This window comes from Ischnura elegans, chromosome 4, assembly GCF_921293095.1.
Source record: "Ischnura elegans chromosome 4, ioIscEleg1.1, whole genome shotgun sequence".
NCBI lineage: Eukaryota > Metazoa > Arthropoda > Insecta > Odonata > Coenagrionidae > Ischnura > Ischnura elegans.
Window position 1 is genome coordinate 83,931,816 of NC_060249.1, and position 13,473 is coordinate 83,945,288.

Below are 13,473 nucleotides of genomic sequence, written 5' to 3' on the forward strand. Positions count from 1 at the left end.
TAGTTAAAATTCCATTTGTAAATTGTGTTGCAGCTCTCTGGAGATCAGGAGATGGCTCCAGAAGTGGAAGAAATGGCTATGACCAATGGAACTGGAGAGGAAAGCTGGACACAGGAAGTAAGGTTGGTGCCCCAGGAATATTGGGATGAGGAAGAAGTTGAGAGGACAGAAATGAGAACCTACACTGAGGAAAGACTTGTGCCACAAGTCAAGTCTCTGTATGCATTTAGTGGCCAAGGCATGGTGATGGCCAAGGGAGAGGCAAGTGTTTGAATATTTTACTCTCAGTACAATCTTATCCCTTCTATTTTGTGAACCACAAGCCAACTGATTTATAACCCTCTTAGTGCTAATCTTCTTCCTTGGTTGCTAGCAATAAATGGTGAGGGGAAATAAATTAAATCCCGCTCCATAGAAAAAGAAACATAATGAAGCTAATTTTCTAAACATGTATCCATTTTTGTTTTTGTTTAAACAATTTTTTAGCTGAACTAGTTAATGATGTTTTTCATTCTATGTGAAAAATGAATTATTGCATTGTCATAAAATTTAATGGTGGACTACATAATAGCCGATGTATTGGCTTGCTGCTCTAGGAGGGCTATGGCCATTTTATTCCTTAATTATTGTGAACTTGAGATGTTTTGGGCAGTTGTGCTCAGTTCCCTTATGCTGACATTAATTTGTAGCTGCTAGATTGATGCTTTGAAAAAAATTCATTTCTTGTGGCTAATTTATTGCGTTTCACTTATGCCATCATTTTGAAACTTTCTTTATTGCTTCTCTGTGGCCTATTTTAAATGTGGAATGAAATTAATTTAAAAGTGGTCACAAATGTGCATATGCCTGCTTGAATTTGCGAATAATTATGTTGAATTTCCTGAGAACTAAGATTTGACGGATATATTTCAGTTAAAAGTTGAGATTTGATCTAAAAAATAAAATCATTTTATTGAATCCAACAGGTCATGTATCTAGTAAACAAGACTAATGAAGACTGGTGGAGTGTCCGTAAAGGGAATGGGATGGATGGATTTGTCCCAGCTAATTATGTGAAAGAAATTGAACCAAAGCTTGTGCCTGTGCAAGTGCAACGACCAAAAGTTATTAAAGAAAGAAGAAGAGTCCGAAAAACACGCATGGTTCCTCAGCCAGTTAGGGTTCCAGTTGCTCCGAATAGGACAAAGAGTTCCCATTCTCATTCATTCTCATCTGGAGCACCTGCAGGTATTAAATTTATGATCAACTGACTAGATTTGCTATCTAGGATAAGTAAAAATGAATGATTTCATGTGATGAATTCTGCAATATCAGCCTGAGTAAGTAGCACTTCTTTAATTCCTTTTATTTATTTTCAAGGTGTGAGACCACCGAGAAGAAAGTCAACATCAGATACTGAAAGTGTTGAGGTTAGACAGAAGAAAATTAATGACACCTACAACAATCTTAAAGAGCTTGCTCAGGTAATAACATTGAACTGTCTTCATTCTATCCATTTTTCTCCATTAAATTCCACTGTCCTGCTGTACAACTTAGGCATTTTTTTATCAAAATTATATACTTTATTCCATAAATAATGCATTCTTCTAATTACCCTGGTATAAAATTTACATTTTTCATTCAATCATTGCAGAAAAGACAAATTATGCTGGAGGATGCCATCCGGTTGTATAGCTTTTACAGAGAATGTGAAGATTTTGAGAAGTGGATTAAGGATAAAGAAAAGATGCTTAGATCAGAAGATAGAGATGTTGATGGAGGAGTTGAAGCAGCTAAAAGGAAATATGAGGTCAGTATCCTGGTCTTACCAGTTCACTTATCATTGCATCTAATCTTAGGGGTGACAACATTTTAGTTTAGCTTCATTCCATTTCAGTTTCATTAAAAAATTAGGTATAATGTTGAAATAAAAAAAAAAATGGTATCAAGTAATGTCCCTACTCAGTTAATTTCTTCTATTAAAAGTTATAAAAAATTTGCCATCTAGGAAAAAATATAAGTGATGGAAAGATGGATTCTGTCATGTTTTGAAAGGCTTGTAATCATATCCTTCTTGGTCAACATTTGATGAAAAATTACTTAATGCTTCAATTCAGTGTGGTCTTTCATTTTATAGTGTATTAACAGCCAGATTTGGCTTGTTTTTGGTGATGTTAATGAATGATAGATAGTTCGGAAGTTTTTCTGTCAATTTTCGTTCTTAATTTTTCATGACTCTTAATTTTCAAAATTGTTTCTCTTAATGTATATTAATCGCTTTTCTTGCATGGGCAGAATTTCCTCACAGATTTGTCTGCAAGTGCTAAACGAATTGAAGCTTTGGATGCTGCTGTGGATGAGTTTGAAGCTCAGGGTCACAGCCAGCTGGAGAAGGTTCGAGCGAGGCAAGCTCAGATTCATCGCCTGTGGGATCATCTTAACTGGTTAAAAACTCAGAAGGAGAAATCGTTGGAAGGCGCATCTAGGTGAGAAGTGATATTGCTCAGTTAACCCTTCCACAGTGGAAGGGGATAGGAACAGAGAGGATTTGTTGTTAGCATGGGCCCCAAAGCTGTAGATTTTTCAGTATTCTACTATTTAACTTGAAAATGTATTTTTGCAGTTGCATTTTATTTTTTTGGGAAGTTTTCTTTTCTGTATGAATATTGTATTGATCATGGAGAGATGCGTGGAGAAAAATCTCCCATAGCAAATCTCTATAATCAAGAAGAATCCTTGTAAACAGTCAGCAAGTGGGCTCTTGCTAAGAAAGCCACCTCATTATTTTAAAATTTTTCTCTTAGAAATTATTTTACCATGCGTTTATTACAAGTTCATTTTTAAATGCCACACTTTTCTGAGAGCTTGTCTTGTGACCGATAGACTTTCTTTCAGAAATCTAATTTGGTGTTGCTCAAAGTTGTGCGGTTTATCAGAAGCTGGAGTACCATCGTGGCCTAACATGCCATCTTATTCACCATCTGTCAGCCTAACATGGATATTAGATCTGGTGGGAGGGTAAAATTATGTTATGAGGCAGGTGAAGAAGTTTTGTTGCCTTAAGATACCATATTATGAAGAAATGCCCAATGGCAGTTCGCACATATATATTGGCGTTACATGCTGTCAACAACAACAGTATGGATGGAAATGCCTGGATGAACACATTTTTAATACTTTCTAGTGAAAAGAAAAGGAATGTTGGTGTAATCAAGATTTTCCCAGGGTACAAATTCTGTTCAGCAGTTTTTACATAGTATTCCTAATATCCAGTGGGATCATGAGTAGCTGGAAATAATTCCATAATTCCTACCACAGACCCTTATGCTGTTTTGGTAGCCCTTTGAAGTTCATGTTTGACCTCTTGTTTCTCCTGATTCTCTGCTTGGGTGTTCTACATATTTGCTCATCCCTTAATGATGCAGCCCACAAAACACATATGTATACCAATTATCGAACCCCTTTACAATGAATTTGTAATTTTTCCGGTCCTATTGAATGCCTCATATGGAAGTTATACTCTATAGTTAACCATACCCAAAATAAGCTCATCAGGTTTTCTTTTAGGGCTTTTAATTAATTATAAAATAAATATCCTTACTTTAGGTGGTAGAGAAACCAACCAATTTATTCCAGTCCATTACTTCTCTTATAGGGAAGAATGATATGGAAAGAATAGGGAATACAATGATGAAATTGATTGATTTTTTTTTAGTCCATTGATGTTATGAAATTATCTCTAAATGATATTGAGTATGTATTTGACTGATGCATATATCCTTATTTTGCATGAAACCAATTCTTTTCTATGTGGTATAATAATCGCAAATCTCATTCAAATTTCCGTATGCTTTCTCATTACATCATAAACTATCCTTGGTTTTCAGTGTTGAATTATTTAACCGAACATGTGATGAAGCACGAGATTGGATGCTGGAGAAGATGGAGCAACTGGAAGGAGATGGTGGTGAAAGTGGGCTAAGACATTCCAGGGATCTAAAAACTGTCCAAGCTCTGCAAAGGAGACACCAGCATCTGGAGCGAGAATTGGCACCTGTCCAGGAGAAAGTCAACAGGGTCAATCTCTTGGCTGATTCGTAAGTTTCTCATTTTTCTCGATAGAAACTCCTCTGCATTTGTTAGAATGAATTTTGTCAATTTTATTTAAGTCTTTATTTCAACTCATCTCAATCTTTCCTTACTGGCATGGGGCTTGAAATGTAAACCTAAACCTTCAGTTTTATACTGAAGTTAATTTTTATCCCTGACTACTGCCATTGTTAGGCATTTGATCTGCCTAGTCACAAATGTCGATCTTTTTCCGTCCTGCTGTTCTTTGTGGTTCATTTATTGGATACAGATGAAAAAAATATCTACTATATGTAATCATGTAAGCCATGTCATGGTGTATCCTAAGCACCCCCATTTTTGGGCTGGATATTGAGTAAAAACTATCATTTTCATCAAAAATCAAATTTTTGCCCTCAAGCCCTCAAAATTTTGTCCTCAAATGAATGGGTATTTTACAATAAAAATTCCTGCCTAAGTTAAGTCTTGATGCATGTCTCTGTCATTAATTTATTGTGTTACGTATTAACATCGTCACAATGCACAGCCTATTTTATTTTGCATCTTTATCTCCTAACATTACACAATAATCACAGTTATATATGGGATCATGTATCCAGCTAATAAAATGATATACCTGTATGTTCAAAATGATATCTAAAAAAATAATTGCGGAAGTATGTATGTCCAATGATTATTTGGTCACGGAAATCCATTGGCGACTCAACAAATGAAAGTGTAATGCCATCCATGCCCGATAGATGCCTGATAGTGGCAGTAGTCTCGTCTGCCGTTTTCTGCATTCAGCGCAGACTGGGCCAGGATGATTTAACAACAAAGGAGTGCCTTGGAAACACACAGAATAACTAAACTCACTATTGTGGCAATTATTTTTTTTATTTAAAAATCTCTGAGTGTTTTGATATAGGCTAATGAAACTCTAATAAATATTTACATAATAATAATAATAATAATTTTATTACTCCACACACAAATTACATGACAATAACAAATTTGAGTAATTTTAGGTAGCCGCGAAGGATAACCTGTTTGAGGCTACCATCCAAAATAATAATATTTATGCTTTACATATAGTGTTCATTTTGTGCTACCTTGATAATCTATGCAACCAAAGTTTAAGTGCGTACATGAAAAAAAAACAACTAAAGTACTATTTATAATTCATTTACAACAATATTTGTTCTACACTTTCTTTAGTGAGAAGCCAAGAATGTACATTTTGAAAAAACTTTTTTAAAGACTTTGAAATAAAACATGACTGTGGTAACAAATTAAAAACCTTTGGTCCTACGTACAAAAAACATCTTTTAAACAAAGTCAAAACAAAACAAACATCATAACAGTTCTCATTTTTAATTTTCATCTCTACTACTAATCCAATTGTAGATTTGAAAAGACTTCGAGGTGGCTAACAGGATAGAATGTAAAACAGATATGAAAACATATCAGTCCTACTACATGTTACCTTATTTATGATCTATACAAGTGGTACATGATGTTTCCAATACATAATAGCCTTTCTGCAAGTGTCGTTGTACACTCAGACTTAGATACACAATGATTGTTATTTTTAATTACTTAAAATTATTTATATTTTGGCTACCACATCATAATTACCTATTAAAATCATCATGTTTACTAATATGAAACTTTGGGGAAATAAATTACAGCAATTTGAGAAAAAATGATGTGTGGCTTACATGAAAATTTGTAGGATTCGTGTAAGCCACACACTTTCATTTTTTTGACTGGCATTTCCACTATTAAGGTGCATGGCTTACACGAGGTAATATAGCATTACACATTTAACGAATGGTTTCTTTTACCTTCAGGGTAAAATCAGCCTATCCTGATGAAAGAGCCAATGTTCTTGGTCGCCAGAAAGAAATTCAAGATCTCTGGCAGAAAGTGATGGTGAGGACATATGATAATGCGTTTTATAGTAATGATCTCTAATATTGGTTATATTGCCCTTAATAATACATTCTTATTTTTTCAGACCAAAGCTGCAGAGAGACGATCGAGACTTGAAGATGCTGTGGGACAGCAAATCTTTATGAATAACTCCAAGAATTTGGTGAGTATATTTAGTTGATCCTCATTCTCATGAATAATGTGTCTTGTTGCCATCCTTTTAAAATTATTTATTCACTCAACTCTGGCCTACCATTTTATCTAATATAATTTATTGCGAGACATAGGCTTTCATGAGTTGACTGAAGTGTTACAGTAACTCCTGAGATCATTTTGCTGTTGCAAATAATATTATTTTGACAAGGAAATGTGAAGTGAAATTGAAAAAGAATTCTCATGATTGACAGGAATGGAAAAATTTTCAGCGGAATGAATGAGAAAGCTTCCTGACCCTCCCAGAAATTATAGTTGCCATTTAACTTTTTGATGGACCCCCTAAGGATTTGCAAAATTATTTACGCCTTCATCCCTGACTATGATGCTCTGATTTTGAACTCTGGGCAAAGTTGTAGAGCATAAAACATAAAGCTTATCCCCTTTGCCAGCTTATAGAAGTTTTTATCTCCAAGCTTGAAGAGTTCGCCTCCCTGAGGCAACCTGTAAATTACTTAACATGGAATAACTTCTAAATTACTTTATATCTAGCTTCATACACTTGTAGGGTCCTAATCCACACGACCTTAAAGAAAATATAGCTGATACCAGCAACTTTGAATAATTTGGTTTAAAATTGATTTGGCCAAGCATTATTACCTCAGTTTTGCCTAGTCTAATATGTAACGACAACTTTCAGTGTATATTGGGTTGTGTGATTTCAGGAACCACAAAGTGACCAAGAACTTTCAAATTTTCACTTGCAATAATGAGATAATTGTGCTTCATCATTATTGTTGTTTTAAGCAGCTGTTATATCAGCATAACTATCGCATAACAGCTGCAGACAGCTACTCGTATTTCTTCTTATATCACGTATGTAATAACTTGTATTTATGGATTACCTTTTAGCTAAATTGGATGAATTCAGCCCGAGAAGCTCTATCTGCTCAGGATGTTGCTAAAGATGTACCAGCTGCTGAGGAATTGCTCCAAAAGCATAAAGAACTCAGAGACGATATTATTGCTCATCAGGATGAGTAAGTTTTATTAAAACTAGATTGTATCTGTCCTAATCTATTAATATTTGTGATACATTTTATGCAATAATACTTGAATAATACACAATGCTTATTTTAAGTATGTTCTCTTAAATTATTACTTTCTGTACAAAAAATAATGAATAAGCATTGAATGATATGCTTTTCAATAACTAAAACAGTTTCAGGAGCTTTTATTGTAAAATTCAGACTCTTGTAATGAAGCACTTCAGTGTTATCTTTGCTGTAATTTCTCCTTTGGTATTGTAATGATTTCAACTAGCAACAAACTATGGATTTCTTCTACTTGCTTCTGCAGAATATTGATACGTATGTACCTACCTATTTATACCATATACACAATTCTCTTAACTAACTCCAGATAGTAATATGGATGGGATTTGAGTCTTTCTACCTCACTTTGTCTTCTTTTGAAATGAAGCCATTTGTAGGTTACTCCTTGAATATCTCCAAATGTAAAATTTGACCAAAGTACTTGAATAGAAATTAAAAAGTCAATTTTTGAAATTTGGTGTTAATGGCATGGACTTTTTCCCAAAGATTGTAATTTTTCCAATTTTCACTCCCTGCCAATCTACTAAAAATCTTGATTTGAATGTCCCAGGGAGAACATTAATTGCTATGATTTGGAAACGACTTGGATAATTTTCATCTTGTTCAGTTTCTGCTATTGCCAAGTTATGCTTTGCTCTTCCTTAAGGAATTAAATATTTGCTGCTTATGTTATTGCTTTCAGATTCAAACAGGTGGCAAATTTAGGGAGACAGCTTCTTCAGAGAGGTTGTGCTGGCGAGGATGAAGTACGAGACAGGCTCAAGGAGCTTGACAAGCTGCAGGAATTAGAGCAAGCATGGGCTGCCAAGAATGACTGGCTAGATCAGTGCCATAGTCTCCAGGTTTTCAACAGGGAAGCTGATCGTCTAGATGCAGCCACATCTGGACATTTAGCATTTTTGGAGTACACAGATTTGGGGGTATGCTTAAAATTCCTGGAAATGCAGTAGTCTTTCTAATTGTTTATAGTGTGAATTCTACTTTTCTAATTTAATTTAGTGTTTTCCTGTAGCTCTGATATTAGGGCGAAAATAAAGGACTTACCTACCAAGAATTATATTAAGGATTGCTTAGTTATGTTCTCAAATAAACAATTTCAACATTCGTTTTCCTCGTATTAAAAAAAAATCATTTTAATTGTGTCCATCAAATGGCTTTACTCTTATTTATTTATTATTTAGTAAGTGTCATGTGTAGATTTTTTATATTAAAATTAAAAAAAAAGGGCTTCAATATACATATTTTTAATTCCATTCGCTGACTATAATTGTAATAGAAAAATATTTAACCTGAAATTTATTGATCTGCTGGCTTTCAATTGTATATTACCTTCATGTATTGTAAATGGTTATTGAATTTATGTGTTAATTATATTCTGTCCTAGAATCAGTCATATGTAATTGGCCTCCTTTTGTTCTTGTGCATATGTGCATGAAAAGTTTTAGTTCTTTGGAAATATTATTCACACTACATTGCACAAATTACAATAGAAACCTATCAAGAGATCAGTTGATTCCTGGATTACAAAATGGATCTAATTCCAAATTTTATCTCTCATTCCACAGGAATCTATTGATGATGTCAATGCTTTGCTGGGTAGGCATGAGGATTTTCGGAACACTCTTCATGCACAGGAGGAAAGATTTATTGCTTTTGGTGATATGGCTCAGAAACTTATAGCTTCTGGCCACTATGATAGCCCTAAGTAAGTATAAAGCACAATCATGTTGGGGAAGTTAATTTTCTATCTTGAAGTTTAGGAAGATTTTCAGGAGAGTTTGTTTCAGTTCAGTGGGGTTTTAATGAGATTATAATGATCATAGAAATATTTTGGTCCTTCTTACTTCCATAAGTGTTATGAAATGTTATTTTGTAATGAAATTTAAATAGCTTTCCTCATGGATTAATGGTCAGTGATATTTTGTCGTCATCATTCATAGTGTCCATGATAACCAAATATGCTAATGGATTTTTTTCTATGTATGTACGAGAGTTAGTGAATATGCTGCTAAATTTACTATCTCAACTATCCTAAAGAGACTAGACTTTCTGTATCATTATTCAAAAATGTATTTCTTCCATTTTACCTTTGAGTATTATTCAAAATATCATTACTTTGCATGCAAATAATGACATTTATTATTATTTCCTTGTAGTATTGCAAAGAGATGTAATCAAGTCCTGGAAAGGAGGAATGGGCAATTACGGCAAGCTGAACAAGCGAGATACGATGCGATATTGGCATCTGCGGCATTCCACACATTCAGTGCCGATGCTGATGAATTCCGTAGCTGGCTTGCAGACAAAGCAAAAACTGCCGGTGATGAATCTTACAGAGATCTCACCAATCTTGAAAGGAAATTACAGAAGCACGAAGCCTTTGAATGTGAGCTTCGTTCAAATGAGGGTCGCCTTCGAGATTTAAACAAAGTAAGGACATTACATTTTCTTGTTAATTTAGTACTAAGGTGTCGAATGTATTGCATGTACTCTTGAACTGCATCAAGTATACATCTGCTGCCCTAAAACATCACCCCAGTGTCATACGAAATGTCATGTGTGTGGAAACTCGATGCTTTCTTAAGGCTAATATTATTCAAGTGGTGATTCTAAACATCTCTGAATAATTATTAACCTACTTGAGCATGCCATATGGGCATTGTTTGCCAAATTTTTTCTCAATTCTGTTTTGTTGCTGATGATCATTTAACTCCTTTGTCAAAATGAAGGAAGGATTAAATTTGGAGCTGGCTTATTAATGGCTTATTATTACTTAATAAAGATAAATCAAGAAATATATGAAACCTTGTGCTATGGTTAAATTTGCTCTTTTGTGGGGCATTTTGTACAACCCAAGTTCTCCATGATCTTGTCTTTTTCTTGATTGCACCTCATTAAATACACTAAATCATGCGTAATTGAGGTTGAGAAGTTATCATCAGTAAAATGAAGGAGCTAAAGTGAGGAGTACATTCTTTCATTTTATAAAATCATATTACAGGCTGGACAACGACTTGTCTCGGAAAGAAATTATCGCAGTGGTGATGTAAAGAGAATTATGGATGACTTAAACTCAGCATGGGAGAAATTAGTGGCCATGTCTGCAGATAAAGGCAGGAGACTGAGACAAGCTTCTGCACAGCATACATATAACAGGTAATTTTACGCAGCTCCATTATTTTCATTCTTAGCTAGGTAGAAGTGTTATTATTTCATTAATTGTTGTATTTTTTTGCATTAGGACTCTGGAAGACGCTCGTCTCAAGCTGGAAGAGATAGAAACCTCATTGCAGTCACAAGAAGTTGGTGTTGATCTTCGAAGTTGTAATGAATTACTGAAGAAACAGCAGGTAATGTTGCTGAAATTTTAGAGTTGTTTTTTTTTGTCTTGGGTTAATAATACTCAACTGTTAACTTTTCCCCTTGTAGCCATGTTAGAATATTCTACCAGATACCTTGATTAGTGTGAGACTTTGCTTTTTTAATTGAATTTTTTAAATTTTAAGTAGCCCCTTATGTGAACCAGTGGCTCTTGATTGGTGGCCCCCATATCACATTCATTGCATAAAGAGTCTCGGTTTTGGCCGGAGAACAATTAAAAGGTTACTAATAAATGAAGGTCTTGAAAGTTGGGATGGTGGTTTTGGTTCTTAGGTCTGGTTCTTAATTGTTTTATTTTCATTGCTTAGTTTCCGAAAGCTATTTAAGATCTTCATTTCAGTATTGCAAAACTGCCGAGAATCATGCATCAAGTTATATCACTGTTGGGTTCATAGCAATACTCTCTATGAAGTATGTAATGTAAATTATGCTCAGAAAAGGTTTAAAGTGGGTTCTGAATAAACATTTTAGTTCTGATTCTTTTTGGCTTCAGTTCCCGATTATGGTTCTTAGCTTAAGATGGAACCAACACGTCCCTGCTTGAAAGCAATATAATATGGGGAAAACTAGGTCATTAACAATTTTAGATTGCTACTCTTCTGGAAAACATATAGTATAATGTTGACAGTTCTTTACAATTTTAATTTATTTTCTATTAGGCCTTGCCTCTCTTTGCCTGAGGTTTGGCAGTTACAGTATAAATCTCCCTTCTGATGATAGCTGCCTGAGTTAATGGAAAAATCTGTTTCATAGATTTCATTTCCATTTTAATGGTATTCAGAGACTCATTTCCTATATTTTATTACATAGATGTTAATATTTCACCAAGTATTACCCTCTCGAGAGATTTGATATCCATCCTATTGTAGGGGAAAGGCCAAATGAATCATCCAGCGAGACAGTAAATACAATCATCATCATTTTATGAGGAATTCACACTGTAGCATCTGTTTCATGATTTCTTTCCATCTTTTGTTCACATTGCGTTGCAAATAAACTTTAATTTGTGGTGGGGAAGGTAGGAAAAGGAGATATGGGAATTATAAGGTAGTTCACACATTTATAAATGGTTAGTAAACCACATTATTTTTTACTCTTTATTATTTTGATATTATTTAGGTTATTGAAAATGATCTAGACACTTGGGAGAGGCGAATAGGAGAGCTGGTGTCCCTTGGCCAAGAGATGGCTGATGATGGACACTTTGATGCTGATACCATTAGAAAATCCAGTCAGCAGTGTCTGAATAAGTAAGTTAATGTTTTTTTATTTGATGTTGGTAAAGATCTTTACTGCACCATGAAATAAAGTCGTTTTGTTGGATATCTTTCCGGTCTAATGTTGCTCACTAGAAAAGTTGAATATCTATGAAAAATGTTTGTCTGAATCACGATACAATTGATCAATCTCCAAATGGCACAATGACCAAGAGTTCTTTCTTGTAAAATTGAACCATATGAAGAGAATAGTGGCTTAATAACTTGCAGAAACTATTTAATTCTTGACTTTATTCTCCCATTGAAACCGAAGAGACATAGATTTCCCTTGTAATATTTATTGCGTACGTAGAAGGCACTCGGCTATTTCCAATGACTTTCCTATTTTTGCTTAACAATTTTTGGCATCTCAAAGTAAAATTATCCCTCATATATTTATACCCTCTCATATTCAATATTATCTAACGTACGAATTTGGAGCAACATAGTTTGCTCAAAAAAGACAAGCATCAACAATAAATGGTAATGATCGGATAGAGTTGTTGTTTTTGGAATTGAAAATGCCCATATCATTGGTTGTTAAAAATAGCCTTATACATTCAAAAAGTAGTTTGCATATTATACTCCCTGTTTGGCTTTAAAAAATTTGTTTGACTGTTTTTTTTTTAGGTTCTCAACCTTGAAGGAGCCTGCTAGGTTGCGCAGAGAAGCTCTGGAGGAATCCCTGCGTTACCACAAATTCACATTTGAGGTGGACGCTGAGCAGCAGTGGGTACGAGAAAGAATGCCTCTTGCTGCTTCAGAGATTTTGGGCTCTAACCTTCATCAAGCTCAAACCCTTCATAAAAAGCATGAAAAGCTGAAAGCTGAAATAGTGGGACACCGCCCAACGATGGAAAAAGCTCTTGCTTCTGGGAAGAATCTTCTGGAGCAGAAACACCCTCGCTCCAAGGAGGTATCTATGCATACTTTTATGTATTGCATTCAGACAACTTCAACGTTAGTTCGACAATGCTTTAATTGAAGGAAACTATGCATTTCTTTATAATCGGCATTGTTTTTGTGACTTGTTTCAATTTTTTTTGTAATCATAGCAACCCTCATGTTGAAAGATTCAGCGGGTATTTTAAAGAGTAGCACCTTGTTGAAATTTACTTCTTTCTTGAGAGAATTATTTTTGGATTATTTTAGAGAGTTTTGTTATTATTCATATTCATTCAGGGCTTAACACATTCAATCCAGGCCAGATTTTCATGAACGTCGTCAGATTCGGCCGATAAAATAAGAAAGAATAAGCTCTTATAAAAATTTTTTTTTTTAAACCAGCCTTTACATTTAGATTACAGGGGATGAGCAACGTTTATATATGACACAAAGCAAAAAAACTCAGTGACCCCGAAAAACCAAAAGTGACGTATTAAAAAAGTCACTATATTTATTAAATTTTCAGTGAATGGTAAGCCCCCTATGTTTCAAAATGCCACCCCTATGCTTTTAAATGCCTACCCCTATGTTAAAAATGCCACCCCCCTATATCGACCATTTGGAACTTCTTAGATCAAAAACATGTTTTGGGGGGCTATAGGTTGACTGGGGGGTGGTTAAAGGGGGGTTGGAGAGAAAAA

At 34.6% G+C, this 13,473-nt stretch overlaps 1 protein-coding gene across 12 annotated transcripts in view; it reads left to right on the forward strand.

The window, feature by feature from the left end:
* Positions 1-13,473, forward strand: part of LOC124157741 (spectrin beta chain, non-erythrocytic 2) — a 218,640-nt gene that overhangs the window by 131,954 nt on the left and 73,213 nt on the right. For all 12 annotated transcript variants that reach the window (XM_046532735.1, XM_046532724.1, XM_046532725.1 and 9 more), the window contains 16 exons: positions 34-261; positions 966-1,227; positions 1,360-1,463; positions 1,634-1,789; positions 2,275-2,465; positions 3,867-4,076; positions 5,901-5,982; positions 6,068-6,145; positions 7,048-7,175; positions 7,933-8,170; positions 8,816-8,955; positions 9,407-9,680; positions 10,252-10,406; positions 10,492-10,600; positions 11,751-11,881; positions 12,518-12,803. In XM_046532735.1, the coding sequence (XP_046388691.1) occupies positions 34-261; positions 966-1,227; positions 1,360-1,463; positions 1,634-1,789; positions 2,275-2,465; positions 3,867-4,076; positions 5,901-5,982; positions 6,068-6,145; positions 7,048-7,175; positions 7,933-8,170; positions 8,816-8,955; positions 9,407-9,680; positions 10,252-10,406; positions 10,492-10,600; positions 11,751-11,881; positions 12,518-12,803 (2,772 nt within the window). The remainder of the gene's footprint in view (positions 1-33; positions 262-965; positions 1,228-1,359; positions 1,464-1,633; positions 1,790-2,274; positions 2,466-3,866; positions 4,077-5,900; positions 5,983-6,067; positions 6,146-7,047; positions 7,176-7,932; positions 8,171-8,815; positions 8,956-9,406; positions 9,681-10,251; positions 10,407-10,491; positions 10,601-11,750; positions 11,882-12,517; positions 12,804-13,473) is intronic.